The following is a 26872-nucleotide window of genomic DNA, read 5'->3' as shown; positions in this document are numbered from 1 at the left end:
AGAATTCCTCGCACAAAGTGGCGGATGTTTGGAAAGTGATCGGTGTGACCGCCGTTCTGGGTAATTGCACTACCGCCCGCCTCTCATGCAGTTCCTCCAATTCTCAGTCGCACCCGCCGAGCAGACTTTCAAGATGCACGCGACCTGCGCTTGCAGCTGTAGCCCGTGGTGCTGAGGTCCTCACGGTGGGCGACGACGACGACGACGAACCAACGAGGCGCACGCGAGGTGGGCTGCTTATGGAATGGCGCAACAGCGGGCGTCTGTTGTGCAGCCGCCCATCAGCTGGGCATTCGGCAAGTGTTGCATGCCCGCCTACTACTGTGCGTCTCGCCGCTCGCTGCACACAGCCGTACAGTACAGCCGCACGGACCGCCAGCTCAAACCCAGCCGCCGTCACAAAGAAGCAGGTCTCGCCCGCGGGCGTGGCTGCAGATCACCAATGCTATCGGGACGTGATGGCGCGAGAAGCTGTGCACGCGTGCTCCTTAGCGTGATGTCGGCTGGGGGACCGGCCCTCGTCCTCTCCACAGATTTGCCGTATGAAACGTTGTCCCTCCAGTCTAGCCTCACCCACACCCATTCCTCTCTGAAGCGTGCTCCCGCTATCTGCGGAGGTCCGAGGATGACTGTTTCTTCCCATGCTTTTTACGTGCAGAAGTCCTCAGCTTCTCGCATCCATACGAATCCTTACACCCACGCCTTCACAGACCGCTCGCCTGAGCTCGACACTTCCGGCATTAAATGCGATTCACTCCCTTCAGATGCATCGTGCCCTCCGCACTTTGACAGCTCTTTGATGGATGGGATTCGGCTCCGATGCCATCTCTTCGCTGCTTTATGCAGTGCGACCCTTCTCAAATCAGTGTTGGGCTATCGTGAATCCGGCCTCGCTGCGCCCATCATCGGCACTAGTCTTCCCCAGCCAACCTCTGGTGTTTACTCTCCCATGTATCCAAGCAACATCGAGGGAATTACCGATCGCACCGTTACTATACAACACGGCGACTGAGACTCTACGCGATATTCCTGCCAACAAATGTCTCTTTCTAATACGGCACCTCATCAAACAGCTTTGATATGCTCTCTCCATAGTGGCTTCTCCGAATGACCTCGGCAAGTACGGTTCCGATGTCAATCACCTCGATTTTACTGCACTTAGCCAAGTTTTCTTGCTGCGGCAGCGTGTTGGTAACGATCAGTTTCTCCAGAACGCTCTCCTCGACAGTCTTTAAGGCGTTGCCGCTGAGAATCCCATGAGTGACGAATCCAAACACTCGTTCAGTTCCTGCTTCGGCAAGGTGATGGGCTGCAAGGCAAAGTGTTCCGCACGTGTCCGCCATGTCGTCGACGAGGATAGCAACCTTGCCCTTCACGTGCCCGACCAGAATCATCCGCGAGACTTCATTCGCCTTCTTTCGCTCCTTGTGGAACAGTGCGAAGTCGACCCCGAGTCGGTCTGCTATCGAAGTTGCCCTAGTGATGACGACATGGGTCAGCCAAAAGTTTGATGCTGACAAGTGAGTTGACGCACCGCTTAGCGCCGCCGGCATCAGGAGACACAATCACGATTCGTGACAGGTCAAAGTTGCTGCGGATGTACTGGATCACTGAAGGCTCCGCATACAACTGACACAAGACATAAGATCAGTCGCACAAACAGAGGACTATACCACTTACGCTGTGAGAAGTCAATTGTGAGCTATGTGGTACAGCGCAACGCCGAACAGACGTACTTGTCCACTGGGACGTCGAAGAATCCCTGAATTTGCGAGGCGTGCAGATCCATCGTCTACGAAATGTGGCAGCCAGTGAGCAAACCAGTCCGGCGGGGGCAGAATCACGCAAATTCAACTCACGATAACATGGTCACACCCGGACTTTTGAATCATGTTCGCGACCAGCTTGGCAGTGATGGGCGCGCGGCTCTTGTCCTTCTTGTCCTGGCGGGCGTAGGGGAACAGAGGCAGGATGGCGGTGATCCGCTTCGCGCTCGCGATCTTGCAGGCGTGCACCATGATGCAGAGCTCCATGAGGGCAGTGTTGATCTGCCCGCATCCTGTGTTGATGATGTACACGTCTTCTTCGCGGACGGACTCGGCGATGCGGACATTGGTCTCGCCGATGCCGCTCTTCGTGACTTCAGCTTTACTCAGAGGAACACCGAGCCTGTGCGAAGCAACGCGAGTTGTCATTAGCACGGCAAGCAAGAGAGATGGTTGGACAGTTACCGTCGGGTTATGATCTCAGCGAGCTCAGGATGGCTGGTACCTGCAACGACGGCGAAAGATGAGCTGTCCGAGCTCTCCTAATCGATGCTGCTCACCGGTGAAAATCTTGATACCGTTACCGGTGAACATCGCATGTACATATAGGAAATAAAGATACGAAGCGAAGGAAAAGAAGAGAGAGGAAGTGATTAAAAGGGATGGAGGCGGCGTGGGGCAGTGGTGGAGAGGCCCGCGATGTCACGACTTCGCGGGATGGACATCGGGAGGCGCGCAAATTTGCCATTATGTAAGCGAGATCCTTGACTCCCAAAAATAGCGGTTGTGGAACTCGGCGACGAGTCGGCGTACAGCTGTAGCGAGATGGATTGTGATAAATGATTGTGTCGTACAAACACACTAGGCCTCATCGTGCACGTTCGATTACCTCAACACCCTGTTGTGTCCCACCCGGACGTCTCAACGTTTCTCGGAGCACTGCCTGGCGTCCATCACGGCTTCCATTACCCAGGCTGTGCTAGATTGAGCAGCTGTACCCACGCATTCGAGACAATTCTGCTGGTTCGGTAGCGTCTGAGCCACTCCGGTAGCCACTGGAGTGAAATCGGTCAATGTGTGGGGAAGTTGCTCCTCCTAAACAATGTCGAGTTCTTGGGAGGTTCCATGGCCTCACGGTGTAATGGATGCACGCTTCCCAGTTCCCAACACATTGGCCATGGGCGGTCCGACCTTTCGGAAGTGTAATTGACATGCTTCGAAGCCCATGAATGAATGCGCATAAGCGAACACATTGATCGATCTATTCGGCTGGATCCATGGCAGTCAATATTTGGCGTCTCAGCTAGTCATTTCTGTGTAACGTCACGTCTCAAAGATCATTGCATTTAAAGTCCTGCGAGAGACATGTCTGTCAGCGCTCAACACAACAAGTTCGAGCAATCCGAGACTGGCAGACACGAGAAAACATTGAGCACTACGCTACAAAACTACACAAGCGACTCTGCGAAACGGATATCGATAAGCAGGACACGACGAGGGAGAATGTCGCACAAGGCAAAAAGAGAGGACGTCAACAACGGAATAGACTAGATAGATATGTAGTAGCCGCATGCCGGTGAACGATAGTACTAAAGTAGAGGGAAAGAAAGACGAGAGCAACCTGAAACGGCGTTAAGAGAGATAGAGGTTAAAGAACACATGAATGCACTATCTTGCCCAAAGGGCAAAGTGACAAACGTGGAGGTACAGAGAGCCACTAGAACCAAGAATGATAGGCGCAACGTAAAGGAAACGTGGAGACAATGTCTGATATGCTACGAGTGATGCTACAAGTAATATGTCGTGCACTGCAATCACGAGAGACTAAGAGACAGGAATAAGTCATCGCGAGCCAACGCCGTTCATGAGGCCGGATGGCACGGGAGTGGAGCGGGCTGCAACGCTAGGAGTGTTCAAAATGGACAGCAGGTGAGCATTGTTCGCAGACCGCGCCGCAGTCATAGAAGACGGAAATCCAGGTGTGGGAGTAGGGACCGGCTCCCCGTACTGAGTAAACGGGAACTGTTGTGGAGGCATTGGGCGGATAGGCGGGAGGCCTGACTCGTTGCGCATAGCCATGGGGGGCAGCGCTGCTTGCGCGGGGCCCGAAGAGGGAAATGGTACTTGGGGAGCGAAACTCCCTGTGCTAGGCAGGGGGAGCGGACCGCGAGTATCTACCCCAGCGCCCATATAATGTCGATTCTCCTCGTTGAGGCTCGGCTTGCGGAGGGGCGGTGGAAATGAAGGCGGGTGGAACGCAGTGCGAGGTCGGACTACGAATGGGTCATCATAAGACGAGTCAAACGGAAGCATTTGCCGCGCGGAGGGAGGGATTGATGGAGGGAGACGATTAGCGGCCGGCCCAGAAGAATAGATTACAGGGGTATTGGAGCGGGCGAACATCACGGACGGCGGTGCCGAGGACGCGGGAGCCATGGGGATTCTGTCAGCAGCAAGGGTCTGAGGGGCATGCCCCAGTGTAGAAGCCTGTTGTTGGAACTGAGAAGAAAGCCTATCAGATTCCTTCACCACATTCTCCAGCATCGAAATGTATTTCATCTGCTTCGGGATCTCCGCTGGGCGCGACAAGTAGGGTGATATGTCTGCTGAGATCCTGGAAGCATGACGAGCACGCGCCTGCTGCGGTGACTGCTTTATCCCCATGGAAGTGGCACATCGTGACGACGGAGAATAGTGAGCGAGAGGAGGTGACGAAGTAGGTAGGGCGGCGCCACGCGAAGCCTCCGCAATGGGACCTCTGGGAAGGGGAGCGGATAGTGCGGGCGTGACTGTCCGAGTCGCAGTAGGGGAGGAAGGATGTTGAGTGCTGGAATCTGATTGTACAGATGTTGCAAGTGAACGGTCCATTAACGCGTTGGGCATACGAGCAGACCAATCTGAAGTAGCAATATGTGCTCCAGAACTGGTAGGCGACAATGATTTCGACGATGCTGAAGGCATAGACTTGGCACTGCCATTGGTGGACGAAGCGGATGCTGACAAAGACAAGGAGTTTAACAGGCGAGCGAAATGTGGATCCACGCCTTCCATAATCTGCAGAGTCCCGTCAACGCCAGGAGTAGCTTCGTGAGGTTGCAAATTGACTTGAGGAGCACTGTATTGCGGCGACGGCGTCTCCGGTTCCCTGTTGTCTGCGGACGACGATTGAGAGCTCGATTCCTGCGCGCTGTGGTCGTTGCTGGCTGTCGGGCTAGCTTGAGTGTGGTCGGCATCCTCTTCGCCAGGGGCATGCACATCCTGAGCAAATCGGACACTCTGCGAATTACGAAGGCGACGCGGTAGATTGCGGGGTTTGCGGTCATGAATGAACTGTTTCAATGGGCTGAGGAAAAATTTAGGCCTAATTCACAGCTCGTAAATTTAATAGCTCACCCGATGAATGGAGAAATTAGGTAGAACTTCCCCGGCACAGCTTTGCTACGCTTCCAAGTGGGCAGGTCCGATAATTTAAACCACGCGATTTTCTGTTGTCATAACATCGATATCGCTGGGCCATCATGAATGATTCATATCACTTACGCTAATCTCCTTGCGGGTCCTGGTTTTAAACGGGTAATCTTCCGGAATGCCATGGACGATGTACAGGGATATAGATTGCTCTTTGATGGATAGTTCAATAACATCTTCGGGAACGATTTGATCCTCCAGATCGTAGCCAGTCTCTTCGAGAACCTGCACCATGCGATGAGAGGACACAGCAAGGCCAAGGATGATGAACTCACCTCTCGTGCAGCGCAACGAGGTCGCGGTTCCTGCTCATTAATCTTGCCTTTGGGAAAGCCCCATCCAGCCGATGACTTCCATCCTTTCACAAGAACACACTGAAATGTACAACGGTCATCAGCCCGCATATGTAGACATTCACAGAATCGTACCTTTTCCCATGTATCATTCAGCATGATTGCTCCGCACACTGGCACCCTCGTCTTGTACTGCATGAACTTTGCATATGCTCGTTCGTGGTCATGAGCCCAATGCTGTAGAGGTGGGCAAGTTCGAAATAATGCCTCGGAGAACGTCTTAAGTGTGTACGAAGGAAACTTCGACGGATTCTGCTCTCGAATGAAATCCTCGTAGTACCAGTGTCTGTAATACGGAGAACTTCAGCAATATGAAACACGAGAAATGCGACAAGTATCACATACGCTTGTTCCACCTGGAAGCATACTCGCTCGAGGGACGCGAGCTCCTCGTCGGGTAAATTTAGGATGAACCGACTACCATACTGTCAGGTCTGAAGACCGTTTTCATCACAAATAATGACATACCTTGATAGTTCTTCCAGTACTTCTTCTTGTGTGAGGTGAGAATACTGTACGACATGCTGTGAGGGTCCCGATGCAGGTGGGGCGGAGGTGATTTCAGGTGACGATGAGGATGATGAGGCCATATCTAGCGGTTGAATGAGAGGAAAGTAACGGACGCCACCGCTGACAATATCAGTGGGAAGAGAGGTCGTATATAACGAATGCTGAGTGGTACCAGGATGGATGTCCTTGTCAAAGTCAATGCGAGGACGCCATGCTCGTCGAGGACAAATAGAGACAAACACAATGTATCACGGGACTGGAGTGGCTCAACCCCCCCTACAGACGCCTACTTGCCTGTTGATTATTTCCTTCTCCCCTTTCCTCAGTAAACCTACGACCATGCCTTTTGCTGTCAGAACACACTTTGACGTAAATCCTTCACCGGCTGCCGCGAAAGCCACCATGGAAGGAGCACAATACAACAACATGGGACGCCAACTCAGCGAGGCGGGTGATCTCTCAGGGGCCGAGCAAATGCATCTTCGTGCTATAAAGGTGAAGGAGCGCAGCCTGGGTACTGAGCACATCAAGACCGCGCTGTCCTACAATGCCATCGGCGAACTGTACACGAAGATGGGCCGCCTTGACGACGCCAAAGAGTTTTTGCAAAAGTCTGTCCGCATCCGCGATGCCAGTCGCAACCCCGTAGACGAGCTTGATGCCGCTGGGTCTCGCGAGAACTTGGCGATCGTCTACGAGATGCAAGGCAACTTGCATAGGGCGAAGGAGTTGAGGAGAGTTGGGTTCCCGGACAAGATGCTGTGCGCCCATTACTACGTAAGCCTCATGCCTCCTAAACCATCCCATCAAGACCCCTAATGCGTTCGACGTCAGTGTCCTCACTTAACTCAGCACAGGAAGAATTTAATGCAATGCCGTGGATGCAAGGTGAGCCGCTAACATCGAAGATTATATACGGTGCACTAAACTGTATCTATCCATAGTCTATCTATTATTGCGGGAAATCTTGTCAGGTACGTACGTCGCTCTGCCGTAAGTGTCTAGAGTTACTGACGCCGCTGCTTATCATATAGACGGCTGATTGGAGGCGCCACAAGAAATACTGCAAGAAAGAGCAGGCAGATGTGTAAAAAAACGATTCGAATATCGCTTTGTAGTCGCTGTCTTGTTGTATTGTATCGATAATTGTATCATATTGCCTGCCGTCGTTGTATTGTATCGAAATGTATCATATTTTCTGCCGTCTTGACGAGTGTAGTCCTTTCCTGCAATGTGTGGGCCGATTGTGTGATTGACTGGCAGACTTCGCCACCTGCGCATCGCTTTAATTACGTCACTCGGGCGCGTCCACATTGAACGCGTCGCGTCGCGCCTCGCGTGACCGCAGCGCGTCTTTTGATGTGGCTGATGGTACGGACGATCCCGCAATCTTGCGACTACACGCTCACCCGCGCATCTCCTTCCTGTTGAAGAAACGGAGACCATGGCTGCGAGGACATCTAGCAATCACTCTGGAGAGTCCCTTCCCCCGCCTCCGGTACATCCTTCACTCCGCAATGCGCCTTCCTCTCCAGCTGCGGCGCACGGCGTGCACCGGGTCCCACCCCCGCTTCCTAATGTAATGCGTCCTCGTAGACAGCAGGTATCCGAGGCGACTGTGGTACTAGACGAAGAGAAGTCTACTCCAGGCTCCTTCGGCACTGACGAATCTCCCGGCACTTCGCAGGACGCGGAAGAAGAATTGTCAGAAGTGCAGTTGCGAGAGCTTTACGACGAAGAAGAGATAAATCGTTTCTTGCAGATGTTCTCCGCCGTAAGCAGTGTGCATTCAAGCTCTTACGGTGTAGCTTAATGGCTCGCTATTACAGTATGTGAGAGAAGCTCGGGTCGCCGATGTTGCAGACAAGCCACCGTCGTATAGCGCGCCCGAAGAACTGGCATCTTCCGCTGACAAGATGTCTGTCGGAGAAGCTGAGGAAACAGGAGACTGGGTCTCTCTCGACCAGGCGACGCCGACGTCGTCTGTTACCCCGCCGCCATTACCTCCTCGCTGCAAACCCGACCGATGCCTCTCGGAGCGGATCGCGCAGGTACGCTTCCCTCGTTAAAATATATGTACCTGTAGATGTTGAATGCATCAATGGACAGGACTATGTACTACCTCTTCTTCCACCGGCGCGTCCTGAACCCCCTTCCTTCACTCTGCACCGTCTTCGAGTTTCTGTGCAGAGAATCTACCTGGCGACTATACCCTTCTACGGACATCTCCTCTCCCGTCTCATTCAGTTGGCTACTTGGAAAGAAAAGAACATTAGTCTTGTATACTGTGCTGTCAGTCAGCCTGATCGCTCATCATTTCCTCATGAGAGCGCGGTGAGTACATAAGCTGATTTTTGCTCATCAGGCCTATTGGATATTGTGGTACAGCAATCTCCTTTTGCCTGCTCTAGTTCTGCGGATACTCTTCGCACTCATACGGCGGAAGCTCCTTCCTTATCCCAATCTTGAGGAGCTCCGGCGACATCGTCGCCAAGTTGATGATGCCGAGGAGTTCAGCGCTAATCTAATCTCCCGTTTTGTACAATCGCCTCCTCATGATGCACAAGATGTATACAAAATATTCCGTGACTTCTATAGATCCAGGAAGATGAAGAAAGCTTCCAGTCTCGACGCTCAACGCAAGGCGATGGAGAGCCTTGATCAGGATGCCGTAGCGATCGAGGCTGACGTGGACGAAGAGGATACGCTTCATCAAAGCGATCCTGCCTCGTCACATGAGTCTGATGTCAAGCGTTCCGTGTTGGCAGCGTTGAACGAAGTCGCCGACATGCATGAAAGAACCAAGAAGTAGGCAGTCTTGTCTTGTCAATATGCTGTATGCAAATCAATTTAATCGTTCTAGTATATTTCTATGGCGGCGGCCAGCTCTGTCTGTGATGTATGGGATGGTAAGGATAATGACGCTTTACTTTGCCTAGCTGACTCTTTTGGCAGGCAATCTTTGCTCTATTAATCGTCAGCTTGCTCCCTGCATGGCTTCTGGTGAAATTATCAGGATTTGTAGTTGGGGTCGTGTTTTGGCACGTCATGCCAATTGTAACAGCTATCCCTCCTGAGGAGCGTGCTCGGTCAGTGATGCAATTCCTCGTGTCGTCAATCAACTTTGACAACTCTACGTCGGTACAGTTTCCCAAAGCCGTTTGAAGATGTGCCTACAGACGCCGAATATGCTATGGAATTGATCTCCCAGCGTGTCGCTCGAGGACTGGAGATCAAGCCGAAAAAGTCTCGTCCTAAAGCCACTCCCAAGCAGACGCTGGACTCAGGCTCTGCCTCCCCCGATGCCGATGGCATTGAACTCTCAACACAGTCAGTCGGATCGAGCAGCTCGAGCACTTCTGTGGATTGGAAAAAATGGGGCGATCGGGTTGCGACCACGAAGGCCACCACGGATGAAGTCAAGAACATGTTTAAGAATGGCCAGGTACGTGTCAATTTAGTTCATGGCGAAGATGCGTCGCTTATGTGTTTGGTGCTCTTTGCACAGTGGAAGCGACCGGAGAGTTGGCTCTCGTTGAATCCGTTGTCTCCCAAGATAGCGCTCCCTTCCGGATCCGCGGAACCACGAGTGCAGACATATAGTTCGTTTCTCGAAGTGCAATTAATTTCGCGTCTGATTTCGCCTATAGCCTTCCCGGCGCAGCACGCAAAGGCTTCTGGACTGATTACGCTGACATCCGATACGCTTCATTTCACGTCACTGGTGTCTTCTACAGCGAAGCTCTCGATACCTTTGGCCAGCATGCTCGGCGTGAAGAAGGCTGGCGCCTTGCGCGGGCTAAACGTTCGATGGGCGCACACGAGCGAAGATGGATTGGTGGAAGAACGCGAAGAGAAGTTCATGTGGGTTGGGGCCCGGAATGAACTGTTCGCGCGCTTGGTTGCGTGGGGAGGACGTCGTTGGGCAAATGTCTGACGCTGAGAACAATTATATGCGTGTCTTAGGCGAAGAGTTATATACGTCAAGATTACGAACGCTGCTGTCGACGTTCGTTGTGCTTCCGCAGATCCTTGCACGAATAGATCTTTCTAAATTAGGCAGGTCCTGTCAATCGACTTTCCGTGAACTCGCGTTCGCCATTCCCTTCACATTCTCCCTCCTTGCACCTACAGTCAGCATTCGACAAGTCTGTACTCTCCACCACAAGCTTGCGAACCCGTGGCATAGAGATCGACGCTCGTGAGCACGTAATGGGCCGCGACAACGGGTCATAAACAGACGGCTTAACCGATTCGTACACCAGATAATGTTCTTCACGCAGGAGCTGTTGGAGAAGCGCGAGAGCGGCTTCGGTCTACTATGGTACGTCTTTCGCATGTTGCAACGCCCATTTTTATCAAAATATGTTGTAATGAAGGCTGGCTGCAACTCTCGGCGCAAAGTCGTCATTTAAAAAGCTCCCCCGACGCTCCGTACTAACTGCCGATATTTCGCAACTGTGCGATCTCATCGCGGAACCGGTGGAGCCACTTGCTTTGAGGCTGTCGAGCAATTTGATGATCGGCGTCGCTAGGTATGCATGGTCTCTATATGCGCATACAAGCTCTGAATTCAGTGCGCTTTAAGGGTTTACAAAGGTGCATTGCCTGTTATGACCATATAGAACATGTCTAATGCACTACACTGCGGCATCGTCAGTGAAGCAAGAAATGTTCTTGACAGACGTCACAACATGCTACAACTCGCTGAAGAAAGCTGTTCAAGAACTCAACACGCTTTCCAAAGGTTTTGCCGAGCTACAGATGGGCCAGCCAAGTATGCGGTGAGGATCGCTCATTGCTCCGGTCACGGGCGTCGCTAAGTCGTCATTAGACCGGATGCCTTGACTCTCACTGCTGACCCCGGCGTGGCTTTCGTCATGGATTTCGGAGATATGTTCAAGGTTCGTGGTCTGGGGAGAATCTGCGCATACACTTGGACATACTGACGCATGACATCATAGGAATGGGACGAGAACGCCAAAGGTAGTCAGTTTTGCCTTGAACGACATCCATGGGAACATTTATCTTCTCGTATCGAAACTCAGATAAACGTGCCGCCGATGAAGAAGTATCCGATGATGAATATGACCCAAGCGGCAAGAAAAGCAAGCAGAAGAACAAAGCCAAGCAGAGACCTCCTTCGTCGCTTGTGGAGGTTCCGAGAGCGAATTTGCATACGCTCAATGAAAATCACGAGCACCTGCTTTCCGGCTCTATTGACGGTTCTCTTAGCGTTGCTGGCTTTGGGGCAGTTGGACCATCATCTTCGCAGATGGGCGGCGGCTTCGGCTTCAACGACGATCTGTTCGTACTGCCTGAAGGCATGGACCTTGGTGCAGAGATTGGCGACGAGTTAGCTAGAGAGCTGGGAGAGGGCTGGGGTGGATCTCCACAGAGACTGCAGAATAGGTAAGAACACGCGACGCAGCACATTCTGCAACGCTAAATTTGAATTTATCCAAAGCAATAAAGCAGGCACCGATCTTTTCGCGCTCGATCAGCACGAAAATGCTCTTGGACTGGATTTCCAGTTCAATGAAATGCAGCCAGCTGGAATTGCAAACGTGCGCATTTCACAAGAGGTATATCGTATCTATCTGTAGCGGTTCGCTCTATCGTGCTTACGACAATGTTGGAATTGCTTTGAAAACTGCCAGCCTGACTTCGGTGCAGACGGACGTATGTCATTGTGACCTCTCGTTCATTGTTGTCCCCGTGTTCACCAGTTTCACTAGACGCTTTTCCGCCGGAAGGCTCGATCATTGTGCCATTGATACCTTTCAGTCCTGACCGCAACGGAGATGGCGTCATCAACGGAGCTCCCAACAAACCCACCCTGAGAAAGGCGAAGCGCGTCAGGCTTCTCCTCGATGCGAGGACTGAATTGACCGATGAGGAGCTGAAGGTGGGAAATCTGCGAGGATTGCACATCTTATATTTAAGTATCACATTTTAGGCTGCAAGAGCGAACTATATGGAAGGTCAGGATCATATCCGGCGCGAAATAATTCAAAGGAAGCATGAGAAAGAAAGCGGGAGGCTGATTGAAGAGATGATATGGGGTGTTCCCAACGGCCGTAAGTGATGAACGCCTCCACTGCCAGACTCTATCCACTGACAGTCTGGCAAGTTCGTGCACCTGTACTTGTCGATTTCTGGCTGGAAAGTTTTAGACTGCAGGTAGAGGCTCGTGCCGGCGTCTTGCACTTGGAGTCTGAAGGTGTGCCTTATGAAGCCAAAAGACAGTGGTGATGGTTTGACTCAGGATCGTCCGATAGGGGAGCCACCGAGGAAGCGTAGAAAGATAGGTGAAGAGACATTCCAGGACGAGCAATATGCGGGCACCGGTGGCCCTGAGGCAAAGAAGTTCGGGGAACAGGGCATGGACATAGACATGGGTTTCATGTTCGGCGGACACGATCATCAAAGCTTCGGTGAGAACCAGCTTCGACGTATCTATGTAAACGCTGTTCACTAACAGCGTTGTGCATGACAGAACCTCAAGGAGGGAACAATTGGGAGCTAGATTCGAGACACCGTTCTTCTGAAGTAAGCACTTCGAATACCGCCTTGTTCTGTGCTATAATTCATCTTTGTATCAGGAGCCTGGTCAAGCGCGTCACGCATCCAGACCGTTGTCGGGTTTCGGCAGCCAGTTTGACCTACCTGGCGTCGGCCAAGATCTGTTTTCTGGTTCGCAGCGTAGCGCGCTCTTCCCATGGGACAATGCGGGTGCAAGCTCTTCCGTAAACGGCGCGACTCTTGACTTTCGCAGAGATAGCAGTGCTAAGCGTAGCTTTGGTCGTGCTGACACCAGATTAAGAGGAAGCTCGCTGAGTAGCAGACACGAGAGCCCTCTGCATTCCGGTCGATACTACCCAGATTCGCCTGCTGATTTTGGACTCAGAAATTCGCAAAGCGGAGAAGGTTTCCAATTTGACGGTATGATGCTCAGTCTCGGTGGCGTTGGTGGAACTCACGTTGCTGGACACAGTTCCTGGGGATCTGTCAGTGTTGAACGAATCCGAGCTGTCGGACGCCAACCTACCGACTCTTGAGCGCAATTCTTTCAACTTTCTCGAGTGCGTTCGCTATGATGCAACAATTCCTGTCTTGCAATATTGAACCAACGTTGTCTCAACAGATATGCTAAGATGCAGCTGAAAACGTTCCCTTCTTCGACTTCGACCCTGACTTTTAATGACGTGGTGCCAAAGGCGACGAGTACACCGCATGTTGCTGCTGCCGCCTTTTACCATTGCTTGGGTGCGTGTTGTCCCGCTGTATATCTCCTCATCTCACAATCATGTGCACTCCGTGGCTATCGGCCGCGACTTGCGTACCCTTATCCAGTGCTTGCGACGAAAGATCTCGTCAATGTTGCTCAAGACGAACCGTATGGACAATTGCACATCACTGTAAAATAGAGATTGGTCTTGTTCTCTCCTGAGGCGCCCGGTCTTGTTCTCCAATCCGATTCGCTTCTTTTGACCTAACATCGGTCTTTGCTGCTCCGCCATTCGTCCGATTCGTGCTTCCAATTTGATCGTGACCCGTAGCTTCATGTAACATATCATCTTCACAAGACCATGCTGAATGCTGCATCCGCTCTGTTTATCGCGTGAGAGGCCAACGTCAAAAGGGCAATGCCGTGTGAAGATGGTATTGAACGACGTCTGAGCGATCGGACTACCTGACAATGGCCACTACCATGCAGTCTCAGATTCTGGCGTCTTACCGGCGGTGCCAATTTTTGAATCGCACCACACTCATCTTAATTCTTCTCGTCGCTATATGAGGGGCAGCTTCGGCTCTCATCTGTTCCGTACCGTCGTCCAATCCACTCGCACCATGTCCTCGCCCGCTGTCGCTGCGTCTCGCGCTGTCCTCTCGACGATTGACTTGTCCAAATATGACCCAGAGCAGTCAAGGTTAATGGACGAGAGGTGCATCCTGGTGGATGAGCAGGACCGTCCTCTTGGTGCTGCAGACAAGAAGACTTGTGCGTGTTTCTCCCTGTTCAAGTAGTGGCATGCCTAGACATGCGGTTGCAGGTCATCTTATGGAGAACATCAACAAGGGTCTCCTCCATCGTGCCTTCTCTGCTTTCGTGTTCCGGCCAGACGACGGGAAGCTTCTCCTGCAGCAGCGGGCCAGCGAGAAGATCACGTTTCCTGACATGTGGACGAACACCTGCTGCTCTCATCCACTGGATGACTTTGAGGAGGAGAAGATTGAGAAGGATCAGCTGGGAGTGAAGGTTGCCGCGTCACGGAAATTGGAACATGAGCTGGGCATCCCTCAGGACCAAACTCCGATCGACCAGTTCCAGTACCTGATCCGCATACACTATCTGGCGCCGTCGAATGGTACATGGGGCGAGCACGAGGGTGAGTACATACCTTGCATATAAGCACTGCAACGGTCGTTGAGCGTAGAAATACCAGTGGACTATATTCTCTTCTTGACCGCCAATGTCACCGTGAAGCCTAACTTGAACGAGATTCGTGACCACAAGTACGTCAACAAGGCAGAACTGCAGGCAATGTTTGAGGATCCAGGTAAAGACCATTCGCTATATCGAACGGGACAAATCTCATGCATCTGGACAGCAAACTCGTTCACGCCATGGTTCAAACTCATTGCCCGAGATTTTCTCTTCGGATGGTGGGATGAATTGTTGAACCGGCGGGGTGAGGATGGCAAGTTGAACGCAACAAGTCTGGCTGGGCGCGTAGACGGCAGCAAGGTGGTCAAGATGGTTTGAATTATTAGTACCGGAATGTACTCGGAATGGTATCTATTGGATCCTATACTCATGTTCGATGTAGGTACAATCGCTCCTGACATAACGAATGTGCTACTACTTGTTTCTTGATCTACTGTTGCACTAATCGAAGGATTTCTGCAGTATAGCTAGGATAAAATAACCATAGAGGGGACTCGCGATTCTGTTTGATACTTTTGGTCGATAGGCTGGTACTGCGAAGCAAAGATTGATTTCAAGTCAGGAAGGGGGGCCGACGGTGGGAAGGCGGCAGGTGCTGGAATTACCCACTCATTATCCTGTGGCAGCAATTAATACGATGTGCAAGGCAATGGCGAGCATCGACCAGAAGATGAGTGCTTGAGGAAGGCTGTAAGTTACAGCAGTTAAGACGAAGCCGCAGCTGTGGCTCTCAATTGCACTCAAATGTTCAGCCTGCAAACCCAGTTAGGTGGTTTAGTGGGACAGAATTCAGACAATACGGACTACAGCGTCAGCCGCCATGTCCTCAGCAGCGGCATGAAAGTACAGCAAACCAACACTGGTTGCCAGGGCACCGAGGGATGTGCCGTTCGAAAGAAGGGCGAGGATTTGAGATATGGTTCCGGCGGCCAAGCCTCTCAGGCAGACCGATGCTCTGTTGAGGCTGATAAGCAAGTGGTTCCTGTATCATGACAAAGACGATGCACGAACAGAAGCAGAGTGGCGGACTGGTTTCATTTGATGTATCAGCAATGTGGAGTGCAGTACTAGTAGGCTGAGGCTGTTCTCACCACCGCACTCGAAAATAGCCAATTCTTCTTCAAGGAAGACATGAACTTGTGCCAGTGCATATGATACACCACTCCGTCGATATATTGAAGCTCTAGCTCCTTCGATAGCCTGTGCGGCGTTCCAAATAGAAGCACGGAGCACAGCCTGATCAACCTCCCATTGTGAGCGAACGGGACGAAGCGCTGCTGGAATCGACAAAGGCGCGCGTGCGCTTCCCCGTGAAATTGAGTAAACCTGTGTCGAACTGCGAAAAGTTTAGGATGCAGGCGCTGCTGAGCGGCAGCAGAGAACGCACATATGGAACTCCAAATACGTGCTATGAAGCCCAGTCAATAATGACACGCGTACGATGAAACACTGAATCAAAATACCAATGGTGCATATCATATACACATTGTCTGCAGCTGATTGAAACAAGATGAGAATTCAGCAGGACACCTGAACATGTGGAAAACATACTCTTTGCCTCGAGAAGGTGGAGGAACTTGGTACATTGTTCAGCATCATAGGGAAACGTGGAACTGTCGGAGGTCATTTGATCTATAGATTACTATTGTTATCGTACGTTGCTCCAGGTTCGTCGGGGTAAACTTGCCTGCAGTAGCATGGTACAGAATCTCTGCAAGTTCCTGACAGAGCCGTGGTCCCACGGCGCGGTGCGGGAAATACTCGACGTGGGTCCAGTAATGTTCAGATAGGACGTGTTCTGTCATTAGTCAGGATTAATTCTTCCGAGTGGTTCGCGTAACGTACTCAGATGTTCGATAGAAGTTGCATCGGGTAAATTCAAGCTCTCAGATTGGACTTCTTGAAGCCAGAATTCTGTTTGAGTATCGTGATCGACGAGATAATAACGACAACCTTGCCTGCCCTCCTCAACGTGCAGGTAGAGCTCACAGGTCGCCGGCAAGGTGAATCCGCAATTCCCAGCTAGGATACGAACGTTTTCAATGGACGCAAACAGCTGCTGGAAGATCTCTGGTTTGACGATTGATGCATCGGTGACGATTGGGACAAACTCGGACGAATTGACATAGTAACGTGCACCTTCCGGATGAATATGCTGTGTCCAACCTTGCGGAATATTAGGATGCCTTTAGGAAAGATTATTAATCGGAAGCCCATCATTGAGAACGTGAGTAATGCATACTCTTTCGGCAATGCTGTCGAGTGGACCCCAGCGGGCACCGTCACAGAACCCGGCTGCAATCTAATAAATTGGTCAGTATTTGCCGTTGCTGAGATGAAGATTCTTACACTTCATTGTTGTCATATCTTTCGTTCTGTATCGCAGTGATGGGCTGTATCGACCCCTCCTCGCAGTAAGCGGGCGGAAGCCGCTCTGGAGATCCCATATCTCCAGAAGACATGTCACTGAACTCGGAAAGGGCGGAGGCGGATACGTATCTCTCTGTAGAGAAGTGCATAGTGGGTATATGAGAAAAAAGTGCTTTTGATGGGTGAGAGGGCTTCGCGCGCAAGTACGATCCCTCTGCAGTCGCTTGCTTTATATACGTGCGGAGCATGCTAGGACAGGTGGATTACATGCAGTATATCAAACTCCACGATATGGACACCCGCGCCAGCTCCGCGCTTTGTAGCTATGGCGGCGATCGCTGTTCTACTGTTCTACTTCTGGATGAGTGTCATGGCATGAATGATGCTCACATCGCATTCTACAACATGCTGCGTTCATTTTAAGTCAAGTACTTGCCAGTATTAAACAGGCGATGCATGATGTCGATGAACAGGTGGGTCGTGACACGCAGTGGCACACCGCAGACCATTGCAACCGCTCATTTAACGCTACTAAATTGTAATATACAATGTACCTTTCTGGGTTATGAAGCATATTTATTAGGGCGTACCGTTGCAAAAGGTCGTACCATTTGCAATTTGCAATACTGTAGGAACTAGGAAGAAACGCTTTCATGCTGTGGTGTCAATACAGTTCAACTTGCACGTGTGACTTTGAGTTCCGACTATCTTGTGGCTTCCTCGCATTGCTGTATCATGACCTGTCATGAGGTCGCCAGCCTTCCGAATCGCCCGGGGTTCTCTTGGGAACGTTGCACTCTTTGTTTGAGAACTGCATTGTCGAAACCTGTGCGAATGCATTCGGCATCCGAGTTAAGTCCACATTGTTCTTGTTAAATGTGCGCTTGACCTCAACGAAGCTATAGGCGGTGTCTCATAGGCACTGGTGTGTGGTTCGGCACAGCCCACAGTTGCATCATGGCTAGTTGAGTACGTCCGCAGGTCCGCTCGTTCGCCGCCTATCGAGGGCATTTAAAACCTACGCAGCGCGATAAGGCAAACTCACCAAGCCCCGCTACTACCACGAAGTCATCTCCGCTCGGTCTACTCAAACAAAATGTTGACTACCACTGACCAGATTCCGCTGAGTTCTTCGTGAGCTTTTATACCACCCTCCTCAGGCAAGAACTCACAAATTAGACCTGGCAGAGAGCTCACCGCTGCGCCGGGCGAGGACGCTGCAACTGATATCGTCAAAGAAACCTACAAGCCGGACACCCCGAGGACGGAGTATGTGTATTCCACGCCAGTTCCCAGGCACGTCCTCACCAGCTTTGATTATGCATAGCGCCACCGCTTTTGACGATGCCGATGATTTCGCGTACGCCGAATTGACTCTTGATCGTACCCCCTCATAGTGATAGCTGATTCAATGCCTTGCAGTGATCCCAATTTGCTGAGCTTCCGTCCCCGAGGGAAGTCGACCGCTCCGGTAGCGACTGTCTCTAAGCCGAAGCCGAAGCCGGATACAACCACAAAGCCCCGGTGATTTCCAGCTAGCACTTCAGAAATGCCTCATTCCGTATTCCCTATGTAGTATTCTTGTATATATAAAAGATCGGACGGGCGTGGAGAGTCAAAATCTGTCTCGTTCAGCTGATCTACATCGTGTGCTGTATTGTTCTCCTCTGGACCATGTTCGTGGGGACAGAGCCAACATTTACACAGATGATTCATATGCAATCTTTTCAAAATTCAGAATGATGCTGTTGCATTTACAAAGCTTCATTTCAAGAAGACAACAGTGATGAATTGGCCCAGCAAGTGATCTACCTACTGTATACGTCAACACTCATCAAGGGGTTTCTAAGATAGCTCCTTCCCACCGGACCATCACATGAATAATTCAGTTGTACCTCATTCCGCTCCAGAGTAGCCTATATCTTCCCACAATTGTATGCAGACAGTGCTGGGAACTGCTTAAGGCACGGTGGAAGACTTTTCTGCGGATGACAGATAAATAATTAAGTGACAGAATCAAGTGACTCACCGATAACGAGTGACTGAATGGGAGTTTTCCGAGCACCTTGGGCAGAAGCTTGTTCGAGGACAACGTTCCCGATCTTTGCGAGACAAAGAGTCATCTCACACGTACTCAGTGAGAACATGCACGCAGCTCCTGAGTTCACATGGCATTTGATTGATTAGTATAAAATGTCGCGATTCATGGGTTAACGCCCTCCTGCGATGATTGTTGGACTCCCACCACCTCGGGTGAGGAAGAAAAAACGGCGGGGCGCACACCTGTGCACACACCGCGCGCCGTGCCCTATATACGTACGTCGCCCCCTCTCTAGCCTCGGGCGGCCGAGCTCCTTCCCGCCCATCCACCGCTATGCTCGCCGCTATGCCGCCAGATTGCGACACAAGACTAGACGCGGAAAGGCACTGCTTTGCCTTGGGTTGGCATAGTCACCCACGCTGTATTAGCATGGCTATCCGGGCATGTCCACAGGTCTGGACATATTCATCGCCTCAGAAAGACATATAAGGACACCGACGCGGTGCGATGAAGCCCACAAACTCCCCAGCTGTAAGCGAGTCATCCACACTCACTGAAGCGGCATAACTTCCGAATGACTTCTCCTGACCAAACATCGCAGGACTCGCAGTGAGTTCTTGCGCCCTCTTCTCCTGCCAACAACACACTGAACATATTCTTAGAGGAGAGCTCACAGCTACTGAGCCAAGCGAGACTCTGTCCAGAGAGCCTGCGGCTGAGGTCGAAGCAGTGGCGGAGGCACGTGAGGCCTCTGATGATGGTGAACTTCCGCTCGCGCTCCGACGCGTATGCACCGTTACTATCCGCCGGCGACGACGGGCCCCGCTCCCTCCTGGCGGGCTCAGAATCCCCCTCAGGGAAAACTGACCCCTTCGGTGCATGCTATTTCCAAGCCCAACCCCAAACCGACTACGAACACAAATACGAAACCGATATCGGAGCTCTGATGGACTTCGGATAGAAACCTGCGTTATGGGTCGTTCCATTGTCACATCTGACCGCATGTCTTCTTTTGTTAGTCTACCTCCGATATTACCCAGTTTGGTCCATCATTCTCAACAAGCCGAATCATGATATCGTGCCTGCAGGCTACGTTCACTTCGCATCTGGCTGTATCAGCCCGACATAAGGGCATATTCAAGAAGCAGTTCATCATGCACGTTCTCCGTGATTGGGAGCGACTGGCTCAAGTCATATCCATGAGAGTATACAGCAGTGCCGTCAGTAAACCAGTATGTTCATCTCTTGTTCTCCTGTCATTTGGCATATCAGAACCTACAAAATCGTAGAAACCTCGCTACTTGAGCTTACAAGGATATACAATGCCCACGCTGCGTATCTTTACGTACGAGCGGCATCTGACGCGAAGTGATCCTTGAGTCTCGACGCTTCTTGATCACTGTTCATGCTTTCAGTAGCATAGATCAAATATAGCATACTGATGTGCGATGGTGTGTATATCCTAAACATCCGGATTCACGACTGGTGATGCGAGGGTCAAAGCTTGTTTCAACGGATGTCTCCGATCGGCAAGTTTCAGATGAAATGCATAGCTCTCAACGTACAGCCTTATTTGGAAGCCATCGAGCAATGCAGTCAGGAATGCCCATCTGGAAGCGGTTGCTTCCGAGTAAAGTCCATCGACCTCCGAGTTGTGCCTCGGAATATCCATGCCTCCCTCCGCGGCCCAAGTCCCAACGCCGTCCTCAGACCAAACGGTACGCTCCCGTCCAGCTTGAATCCAATCGAGCTAAACGACTGCAGCATACACGCTGTGAAGAGATCGATATCCGCCCGGCGTGCTGTATCACATATGCCCTCGTCACCAATGCAGGATACTCATACGGACGAAACGCGGCTCACATCCGAAACGCTCTTTCTTGATTTCGATGATGTGCACGCCGTCCTCGTCAGCCGAATAGGAGGAGATCCTTCGGGGAAACACCGCTCGCAAGCTCTGTGCAAGCTGGCTCGCGACGTCCGTAGGGGCGTCGAGGAGCGACAGCCGCATTTGTGAAGCATTGAACATGGTCGAAAATATCCTCACGTCATAATCCGTCGAGGACTCGACGAAAAGTAGCCGAGGGGGCTTTCTCTGTCAACCAAGGTATTGGTCGGGATTTTCCTGTGCGGAGACATGTAAATTTACCGAGTTAGTCCGTACGGTCGTCAAGTACGAATATCCCTAGTAATAATGAGTAAAGATATGGAGCAGGTGAGTTCATTTACCTGTCGCGCGAGCACTGCGTACATGCTGCAGATTATTCGTTGAGCTCTGTGCAGGCGATCAATGAGTGCGGCGCTCGGAAATGTGACCTCAATGTGATTAGTGCGGCCGCTCACAAGATGGCATCCGACCCTGCGCTTCTCCAAGGCTTCCCCAGGAAGCGCACGCGCCATTTGTTGCCACGGCTGTCCTCGTACGAGATACCGGGAGGCCACATGGGCAAGAGCACCTCTCGGAGCTCATCAAGGGTGGGCTGATATGCGATGTCGTCCATCCGTATTTCGTTCCCAGAATCAAAAGATACGAAAAGGTGATCTGATAAACCAGAATCATTCAGATGTATATACAGGCGCCTAAACTACAACGACGGACCGGGTCTGAATCTTGCCAGAGAGTTTGACCGTGCTCTGGTCAGTCCATTCACCCTTTGTTTAGATTCAGATGTGAATTGTCTGGCGAGAGCGACAACACCGCCGGATGACGGATTCCTATCGTGCTGCTGCTTCTTCGTGGATCTGCGCGGTTGAGCTGGGGTCGCAGACCGACTTGGGACAGAAGCAGCAGTAGGCGCCGCAGGTATCGAACGACTGAGCTTTCGCTTGGGTGGTGCGGGCGTAGGAAATTGGGCTTGAGAGTCATACGACGCAGCATAGCCGGGATAGACGGGCGCTGCCTTCGTTTGCTGGGACTGGGGCGGAAGATAAGGATGATATTGGGTATACTGTGCATAATATGTTGCTTGTGGCTGAGCATACTGTGTAGTCTGCGGATAGTACGCGTCGCTGCCAGTACTGTATGCTTGCATAGCCCGTGAAGTTCGTCCAGATGAGAGAGAGAAATGAAAAGGGCACAGAGGCAGAAGGGGATCGAACAAACGATGATCTCACTCCGACCTCGGAGAGGGACTTTAAATTGGGCGGCTGCTAAGAAGCACACAACGTGCCATGCTCGAGGAGAACGAGGCAGGTCATGTATGTAGGATCCGAGGGCTCACTTGGCATGCACGAGTTCCCATGAGCGGGGATTTTATGATGCAGGCAGCAGCGGGCAGGAGGACCACACTGCGAAGGCGTGTCGTTGATTGAACTTCTGGAACTACATGAACTGAGATCGCGGTTAAAAGTTAACGATAGATCGTTTGACTATGTGGACGCGCATAAATATCATCTGACGATTGGTGTACCATTCTCACGCGACTAAAGCGTCGCACACAAATTGGCCACCCCGCGCTGGCCGTGGGCAACCTTCGCTTTCTCCATCCGTTTCTCACCTCTGACCACCCATGGCCTCGACATTCTATGCATGGTTGCGGTCTCCGAAAGCGCGGGAGTACTTTTTCAGTATGTCTCGCCGAGTCACAGCCTGCTCAGTCGATCACTGACGCGTCGAGCGCAGGTACTCACTTCTGGGGCCCGGTTAGTGTAGTCGTTTTCCAGGAGGAGATTGCTGCTGAAGTAGCAAAGGATAGGTTGCGAACTGGGGTCTGCCCCTCGCGGCCATAGCGGATCTGAGGAAAGATGAAGAAGTCATCTCGGGGGCTATGACTTCGGCACTGGCGTCCTATTCGTAAGTACAGCTCGCAATGGGACAAGTCGATCCTGCTCATCGTCTCCTCAGTTTGGTCTTCATGCGCTTCGGTGGGTAGCAACTGCTGCACGACGTGAGACGGGACGTTGACACCCGCACAGCCTGGCGTGTAGAACCAAGAAACTACCTGCTTTTCGCGTGTCATGCGACGAACGCGACAGCACAAACAGTACAAGGCATCCGCTTCATCAACTACTGGTACATGGGTGGACGCGAACGTGCGTTGGCGGCGAAGAGTGCGACACCTGCGAAGTGATGCACTCCGCACTGCAATCAACGTACTTTACACCTCACGACTTCTCTTTGGGTCATATGTATCGAAAATTGTTACCTAATGCTATCCAGCCGTATAATCAATATGAGCTGATCTTGTCTACCAGAAACCGTCGTCCGCGTCGCCCCCACCCTTCTTGCCACCCTTACTCGGGGCGAGTGCTTGTCGTTCGTACATCTCGGCGATCTGTCGGCCACATCAGCATGACAAAGCTCAGGTATGTAGCGGAGGGTGACCGACCTGATCAGGTCCTGTCGCGTCATTTGCATTCTTGTCATCCCTGACTCGGATGAATCGAGGGAAACGCAGAGAGATGCCACGCTCGTCAACCTGCAAGGGCTTCGAATTCAGGCAACAACACTAGTGGCCAGTCACGCAGTCTACATACCAGTCCCTGCGCCGCAGTATAGATGGGACTTAGACTCAGGTCCGCCGTGAGCACCTCCCAAACAATCTTGGGCTCGAACCACACGTCCGGCTTCGCCCCTCCGACCTTGATATCTCCGCGCGGCTTAGTCATCTCCAGCGGCTGAAGGATATTATAATGTGCCTGGAGCACCTCCTCGCTGAAACCAGTGCCGATCTTACAAATCGTCTGGTATTCTTCGGCGTCCGCATCGTAACACGCAAGGAGAAACGCGCCGTACACGCTCGTGCGCTTGCCCTTGCCATAGTAGCCGCCGACGACGACGAGGTCGAGCGAATCTCCCAAGCCTGCTAGGTAGTCCTTCTTAAGCTATTTGCAGTATGCGGCATCAGATCAGCACAACGAAGTGGCACTGTCCAGTCATCGGACATACCTTGAGCCAATTAACACTCCTATGGCTGGGCTCATAATGACTGTGTTCGCCATCCAGCATCTTGACCATAAGACCCTCGCAGCCGTCCTTCACGCTCACTTCCAGGAACTGTTGTATCTCTTCTGTAGTCTCGCAGTCTGACCCTTTAGCAAAGCAGAACTCTCCAGGTACTTCTTGGAAATGCTCCTTGAGTAGTTCCCTTCGCTCAATGAATGGCCTCTTCAACAAAGGCTGATTTGCACGTTGCGCGGGAGTGAGTACAGGGTAATAGGATGAAATAGGCTACGACGAACCTCGCCATTGAGATAGATGAGGTCAAATGCAAACAGGCACACTCGGACTTTGATGTCTTCGACCTTGACATCCTTGCGCTTTCGTTTGCTCAACTCCTGAAACGGCATCAGTCTGCCCGTCTCCTTGTCAATGGCAACGGCCTCAGCGTCGAAAACAAATGACTTTGTGTTATCCTTGATGCACTGTAGTAGCTTTCATCAACACGAGAGTCGGCAGCTCAATCGGGCTGATTCATACCTGTGGAAGCTGGTCTGCAAGATCAGGATACTTCTTGCTCATATCCTCGGAATTCCTGCTGAATATGTTGATCGTCCCATCCTCCAGTCTGTGCACCTATCAATAGCTCGGATGAATCGCGATTACAACTAGTGCCAAATGACAATTGCTCACCTGAGCACGCTCGCCATCGTATTTGTACTCGCAGGTGAAGTGGTGACCTTCAAACGTATCCAACACTTTGCCTATGCCGTTGGTGGGCTTGGCAAGCATCGGTTTGAGTGGGATACCTGGCGTGAGCTTGCACACTTCATGCAGCTTGTCGATGCCGACTTCAAGCAGAGAAGGTACCAGGCGATCGTATGTCGGTAGCTCACTGTTATAAAACTTCAACGTCGGAGAGCCGGATACTGGGAATGACTACTACCTGTATACTGTCTTGATGATGCCCGCAGCCTCTTCAAGTCGAGCACTGAGCTTGTCCTGCTTCAGCCGCTTGTCCGCTGTATAGTCATGAGTATGGATGATGTACATCAATGAAAACACCCACCGCGCTCCTGCTCAGCGAGCACGAACGAATGAGCGAGCGCCACCAGGACTGTGCGCTCCGCGTTTCCAATCCGCAGCTTGCCTTCCAAACTACGAATGATGTACTTTGCTTCGGATCCCTGGCATGCGGCGAGCAGCTTGGTGATGATGGAGACCTTCTTTTCTTGGGACTGAAGGTGAATGTACGTTAACGATCGTCCATAATTGTCTTTCGCAGACTGACTTTTTGACCAGAACTCAGTGCTATCTCCTTGAGGCTGGAGAATACGTTGGGGACGGTCAATGGCTTAGGTTTGAGGAGGGTCGTCTGGCTGTTCTTGGAAGCCTGCATGGACGTGCATGACAATTTAACTATTTGTTCAAGAGGAACGGCAATTCACGGACCATGGCCACGAGTCCGAGATCACCTTTTTTCTTCAGGTCGGCTTTGACAACCGCGAGACTCCTGCCGGTGGACTCGCTGATAGCCTTCACCAGCAGACTCTCGCCTATACCGAGTTCGATACCCTCGTAGTCCGGACTTAACTGAAAAGCGATGAGCAGGGAAACGAGTAGGACATCTACAGACGTACTCGGTTGATACAGAGGTACACGCTTTGCAGGAGGGACTTTGAGTCACCCTTAGCACTCCGCTGTATGACAAGGAGGAAGAACGCAGTCAAAAGCGCTGTCTTCTCCAGACGCTTCGTCGTCGCTTCGATGAGTGAGAATACCTTGACCAAAGCTAAATATGGTACTCTGAACATGCGATCCGCCGGTATGTCAGATCTTACCCCCCACCCCCAGATAGGCTCACGACGTACGGATCGCCGGCTTTCCAACCGCCCTTGATATCAACTTCCTCAGTTCTTGATAATGCTGCCTCGGCGCTGATACAAATTACATGCGTATGTCGCTGCGAATTAAGGGAAGCACTCACCTCTTGGACGCAGTACCTGCATCTTCTTCTTCATCCAAGACTTCTTCGTCCGCGGCTTCGGTGTCAGAAGAACTTTCTTCTACTTGCTTGGCACCGATATCATCTCGAACAGATGAAGCGACTTTCTTGGTTCGTGATTGCGGAAGTCTAGGCCGTTTCTTAAGGGGCCTTGTATCTGGTTCAGCTTCCTCCATCATATCGTCTGCATTTGTTGATGGCGAGGATATAGGTGGAGCAGACGAGGCTCGTTCAGAGTGTACTTCGCGTTTCAACTATTCAGGGTACAATTCGCGCGGTGCAGAAAGCATACTCACTTGATGTTGCATCATCATCGTCTGAGTCGATGATGCGACGTTTCTTCACTTTGACTTCCCGTTCTACATCAGGTATATTATGTCAAAACCAGCTGCCGGATCAGACCATGACAGGAAAGGATGCGTGCCATTTGGTAGGACTGATGACTTTCCTCGTCCTTGCACACCTTCTATCGTATGCCATTAACAGCGAACCACCCACGATAAGGATGAATCATGCCTGACAACTTCTTTGATTCATGAGCAGGGGATGCGTCTTTGTCCTCGGCAGGTGCATCTTTGCGTTTCGCCTTGCCCCATGTCTCCTCGAGTTTGGACTGTTGTGGCGGGGTGGCTTTGGTGCTTGCGGGCATCTTGAGGAATTTTCCTGTGCATTCCTTATGAAACACACGCGTCAGAAGAAGGAACGCTATCGTACTTAGCGTTTGCTGGCGGCCCATGCAAGCGTGAAAGGATGGGAGGAGCGGATGGAGATGCGGTAGCGCGTGCGCGACGCGACCTCGCACGATCGTGACCGTGAGGAACATTGGCTCGCCACACGGAACTGCAGCCCGATCTATGTGGTGGCACCGAACCGGCTCGGGTGCCCTCACGCGCCCGCACCTGCGAGTTCTCTTCCCAGCGCTTACTATATGCATGCTCAAGAATTTCGAAGAGGATTTCGGGGGAATGTTACTTCCGTCAGAGGTGACATTTGCTGCAGTGGCGTGACAGCATTCCACTTGATGCGCC

General features: G+C 51.7%; 12 protein-coding genes across 12 annotated transcripts; 6 read left to right on the top strand and 6 right to left on the bottom strand.

The window, feature by feature from the left end:
- LAESUDRAFT_397482 (uncharacterized protein) lies at positions 1-1244 on the top strand. Its single transcript, XM_040902299.1, has one exon. The coding sequence runs from the start codon at positions 245-247 to the stop codon at positions 1010-1012; it is 768 nt and encodes a 255-aa protein (XP_040760437.1). The 5' UTR covers positions 1-244; the 3' UTR covers positions 1013-1244.
- Positions 1031-2552, bottom strand: LAESUDRAFT_397475 (phosphoribosyl pyrophosphokinase). Its single transcript, XM_040902298.1, has 6 exons — positions 2327-2552; positions 2232-2271; positions 1860-2169; positions 1733-1792; positions 1535-1629; positions 1031-1476 (listed from the first exon to the last, which is right to left on the bottom strand). Exons 1-6 carry the CDS (start codon positions 2358-2360, stop codon positions 1050-1052), a joined length of 966 nt encoding a protein of 321 aa, XP_040760436.1. The 5' UTR covers positions 2361-2552; the 3' UTR covers positions 1031-1049.
- Positions 2553-3608: 1056 nt separating this feature from the next.
- On the bottom strand, positions 3609-6283 carry LAESUDRAFT_752013 (DCP2-domain-containing protein; the record flags this gene model as incomplete). The annotated part of the gene is made up of 7 exons (XM_040911700.1): positions 6056-6283; positions 5933-6004; positions 5663-5873; positions 5510-5608; positions 5307-5459; positions 5160-5251; positions 3609-5127 (listed from the first exon to the last, which is right to left on the bottom strand). Exons 1-7 carry the CDS (start codon positions 6175-6177, stop codon positions 3609-3611), a joined length of 2268 nt encoding a protein of 755 aa, XP_040760435.1. The 5' UTR covers positions 6178-6283.
- Positions 6284-6414: 131 nt separating this feature from the next.
- Positions 6415-7322, top strand: LAESUDRAFT_684918 (uncharacterized protein). The gene is made up of 4 exons (XM_040905871.1): positions 6415-6874; positions 6932-6985; positions 7042-7071; positions 7132-7322. The coding sequence occupies exons 1-4, from the start codon at positions 6437-6439 to the stop codon at positions 7186-7188; spliced, it is 579 nt and encodes a 192-aa protein (XP_040760434.1). The 5' UTR covers positions 6415-6436; the 3' UTR covers positions 7189-7322.
- Positions 7323-7497: 175 nt separating this feature from the next.
- LAESUDRAFT_729938 (uncharacterized protein) lies at positions 7498-10294 on the top strand. The gene is made up of 9 exons (XM_040909748.1): positions 7498-7871; positions 7927-8148; positions 8207-8389; positions 8463-8905; positions 8961-9006; positions 9053-9186; positions 9245-9542; positions 9606-9699; positions 9748-10294. Exons 1-9 carry the CDS (start codon positions 7542-7544, stop codon positions 10032-10034), a joined length of 2037 nt encoding a protein of 678 aa, XP_040760433.1. The 5' UTR covers positions 7498-7541; the 3' UTR covers positions 10035-10294.
- Positions 10295-10365: 71 nt separating this feature from the next.
- On the top strand, positions 10366-13527 carry LAESUDRAFT_661292 (uncharacterized protein; the record flags this gene model as incomplete). Its single annotated transcript, XM_040904925.1, has 16 exons — positions 10366-10421; positions 10477-10632; positions 10686-10696; positions 10758-10881; positions 10932-11008; positions 11146-11509; positions 11565-11689; positions 11827-12005; positions 12057-12177; positions 12231-12320; positions 12379-12534; positions 12609-12649; positions 12703-13042; positions 13095-13182; positions 13245-13366; positions 13454-13527. 16 exons carry the CDS (start codon positions 10366-10368, stop codon positions 13525-13527), a joined length of 2124 nt encoding a protein of 707 aa, XP_040760432.1.
- A 148-nt stretch (positions 13528-13675) lies between these two features.
- LAESUDRAFT_729937 (Isopentenyldiphosphate isomerase) lies at positions 13676-15298 on the top strand. The gene is made up of 4 exons (XM_040909747.1): positions 13676-14102; positions 14155-14490; positions 14548-14661; positions 14713-15298. Exons 1-4 carry the CDS (start codon positions 13952-13954, stop codon positions 14865-14867), a joined length of 756 nt encoding a protein of 251 aa, XP_040760431.1. The 5' UTR covers positions 13676-13951; the 3' UTR covers positions 14868-15298.
- On the bottom strand, positions 14989-17411 carry LAESUDRAFT_815120 (uncharacterized protein). Its single transcript, XM_040914658.1, has 12 exons — positions 16899-17411; positions 16792-16851; positions 16395-16735; positions 16237-16347; positions 16101-16181; positions 16013-16045; positions 15937-15957; positions 15641-15885; positions 15561-15577; positions 15354-15504; positions 15159-15302; positions 14989-15082 (listed from the first exon to the last, which is right to left on the bottom strand). The coding sequence occupies exons 1-11, from the start codon at positions 17165-17167 to the stop codon at positions 15162-15164; spliced, it is 1470 nt and encodes a 489-aa protein (XP_040760430.1). The 5' UTR covers positions 17168-17411; the 3' UTR covers positions 14989-15082; positions 15159-15161.
- A 1319-nt stretch (positions 17412-18730) lies between these two features.
- LAESUDRAFT_397167 (uncharacterized protein) lies at positions 18731-20365 on the bottom strand. Its single transcript, XM_040902297.1, has 6 exons — positions 20272-20365; positions 19985-20213; positions 19515-19874; positions 18949-19021; positions 18785-18901; position 18731 (listed from the first exon to the last, which is right to left on the bottom strand). Exons 2-5 carry the CDS (start codon positions 20114-20116, stop codon positions 18879-18881), a joined length of 588 nt encoding a protein of 195 aa, XP_040760429.1. The 5' UTR covers positions 20117-20213; positions 20272-20365; the 3' UTR covers position 18731; positions 18785-18878.
- A 38-nt stretch (positions 20366-20403) lies between these two features.
- Positions 20404-22297, bottom strand: LAESUDRAFT_729931 (uncharacterized protein). Its single transcript, XM_040909746.1, has 6 exons — positions 21560-22297; positions 21304-21502; positions 21190-21235; positions 21110-21145; positions 20824-21055; positions 20404-20762 (listed from the first exon to the last, which is right to left on the bottom strand). The coding sequence occupies exons 1-6, from the start codon at positions 21990-21992 to the stop codon at positions 20557-20559; spliced, it is 1152 nt and encodes a 383-aa protein (XP_040760428.1). The 5' UTR covers positions 21993-22297; the 3' UTR covers positions 20404-20556.
- A 172-nt stretch (positions 22298-22469) lies between these two features.
- Positions 22470-23030, top strand: LAESUDRAFT_661262 (UPF0041-domain-containing protein; the record flags this gene model as incomplete). Its single annotated transcript, XM_040904920.1, has 5 exons — positions 22470-22527; positions 22583-22602; positions 22656-22753; positions 22805-22824; positions 22876-23030. 5 exons carry the CDS (start codon positions 22470-22472, stop codon positions 23028-23030), a joined length of 351 nt encoding a protein of 116 aa, XP_040760427.1.
- A 117-nt stretch (positions 23031-23147) lies between these two features.
- On the bottom strand, positions 23148-26020 carry LAESUDRAFT_661203 (ATP-dependent DNA ligase; the record flags this gene model as incomplete). Its single annotated transcript, XM_040904919.1, has 14 exons — positions 23148-23234; positions 23289-23378; positions 23437-23784; positions 23849-24079; positions 24142-24324; positions 24380-24475; positions 24533-24734; positions 24786-24861; positions 24909-25077; positions 25131-25232; positions 25292-25432; positions 25480-25645; positions 25711-25776; positions 25827-26020. 14 exons carry the CDS (start codon positions 26018-26020, stop codon positions 23148-23150), a joined length of 2151 nt encoding a protein of 716 aa, XP_040760426.1.
- Between the last annotated feature and the right edge of the window lie 852 nt (positions 26021-26872).

Source organism: Laetiporus sulphureus (assembly GCF_001632365.1).
Source record: "Laetiporus sulphureus 93-53 unplaced genomic scaffold LAESUscaffold_46, whole genome shotgun sequence".
Classification (NCBI taxonomy): domain Eukaryota; kingdom Fungi; phylum Basidiomycota; class Agaricomycetes; order Polyporales; family Laetiporaceae; genus Laetiporus; species Laetiporus sulphureus.
Note: the sequence above shows the minus strand (reverse complement) of the source record. Positions and strands in the feature narration are given on the sequence as shown.

Excerpts from the sequence above, each read along its gene's own strand:
- LAESUDRAFT_397167 (XM_040902297.1), bottom strand. The coding sequence starts at position 20,116 with ATGATGAACTGCTTCTTGAATATGCCCTTATGTCGGGCTGATACAGCC. Across the intron at positions 19,875-19,984 it reads CAAACTGGGTAATATCGGAG|CGTAGTCGGTTTGGGGTTGG; the intron begins GTAGACTAACAA and ends CGTATTTGTGTT. Across the intron at positions 18,902-18,948 it reads CATTCAGTCACTCGTTATCG|AAAAGTCTTCCACCGTGCCT; the intron begins GTGAGTCACTTG and ends TGTCATCCGCAG.
- LAESUDRAFT_684918 (XM_040905871.1), top strand. The coding sequence starts at position 6,437 with ATGCCTTTTGCTGTCAGAACACACTTTGACGTAAATCCTTCACCGGCT. Across the intron at positions 6,875-6,931 it reads TGCTGTGCGCCCATTACTAC|TGTCCTCACTTAACTCAGCA; the intron begins GTAAGCCTCATG and ends GTTCGACGTCAG. Across the intron at positions 7,072-7,131 it reads ATTGCGGGAAATCTTGTCAG|ACGGCTGATTGGAGGCGCCA; the intron begins GTACGTACGTCG and ends CTTATCATATAG.
- LAESUDRAFT_397475 (XM_040902298.1), bottom strand. The coding sequence starts at position 2,360 with ATGTTCACCGGTAACGGTATCAAGATTTTCACCG. Across the intron at positions 2,272-2,326 it reads CGGTATCAAGATTTTCACCG|GTACCAGCCATCCTGAGCTC; the intron begins GTGAGCAGCATC and ends CCGTCGTTGCAG. Across the intron at positions 1,630-1,732 it reads ACGTCCCAGTGGACAAGTAC|TTGTATGCGGAGCCTTCAGT; the intron begins GTCTGTTCGGCG and ends GTCTTGTGTCAG.
- LAESUDRAFT_729938 (XM_040909748.1), top strand. The coding sequence starts at position 7,542 with ATGGCTGCGAGGACATCTAGCAATCACTCTGGAGAGTCCCTTCCCCCG. Across the intron at positions 8,149-8,206 it reads TCTCGGAGCGGATCGCGCAG|GACTATGTACTACCTCTTCT; the intron begins GTACGCTTCCCT and ends ATCAATGGACAG. Across the intron at positions 9,187-9,244 it reads CCTCCTGAGGAGCGTGCTCG|TTTCCCAAAGCCGTTTGAAG; the intron begins GTCAGTGATGCA and ends ACGTCGGTACAG.
- LAESUDRAFT_815120 (XM_040914658.1), bottom strand. The coding sequence starts at position 17,167 with ATGCTCCGCACGTATATAAAGCAAGCGACTGCAGAGGGATCGTACTTG. Across the intron at positions 15,958-16,012 it reads GTATATGATATGCACCATTG|CACGTATTTGGAGTTCCATA; the intron begins GTATTTTGATTC and ends TGGGCTTCATAG. Across the intron at positions 15,886-15,936 it reads ACGTATTTGGAGTTCCATAT|TTCGACACAGGTTTACTCAA; the intron begins GTGCGTTCTCTG and ends AACTTTTCGCAG.
- LAESUDRAFT_729937 (XM_040909747.1), top strand. The coding sequence starts at position 13,952 with ATGTCCTCGCCCGCTGTCGCTGCGTCTCGCGCTGTCCTCTCGACGATT. Across the intron at positions 14,103-14,154 it reads TGCTGCAGACAAGAAGACTT|GTCATCTTATGGAGAACATC; the intron begins GTGCGTGTTTCT and ends ATGCGGTTGCAG. Across the intron at positions 14,662-14,712 it reads GGCAATGTTTGAGGATCCAG|CAAACTCGTTCACGCCATGG; the intron begins GTAAAGACCATT and ends GCATCTGGACAG.
- LAESUDRAFT_397482 (XM_040902299.1), top strand. The coding sequence starts at position 245 with ATGGCGCAACAGCGGGCGTCTGTTGTGCAGCCGCCCATCAGCTGGGCA.
- LAESUDRAFT_729931 (XM_040909746.1), bottom strand. The coding sequence starts at position 21,992 with ATGCAAGCATACAGTACTGGCAGCGACGCGTACTATCCGCAGACTACA. Across the intron at positions 21,503-21,559 it reads TCTGGCAAGATTCAGACCCG|ATCACCTTTTCGTATCTTTT; the intron begins GTCCGTCGTTGT and ends CTGGTTTATCAG. Across the intron at positions 21,146-21,189 it reads ACGCAGTGCTCGCGCGACAG|GGATATTCGTACTTGACGAC; the intron begins GTAAATGAACTC and ends CATTATTACTAG.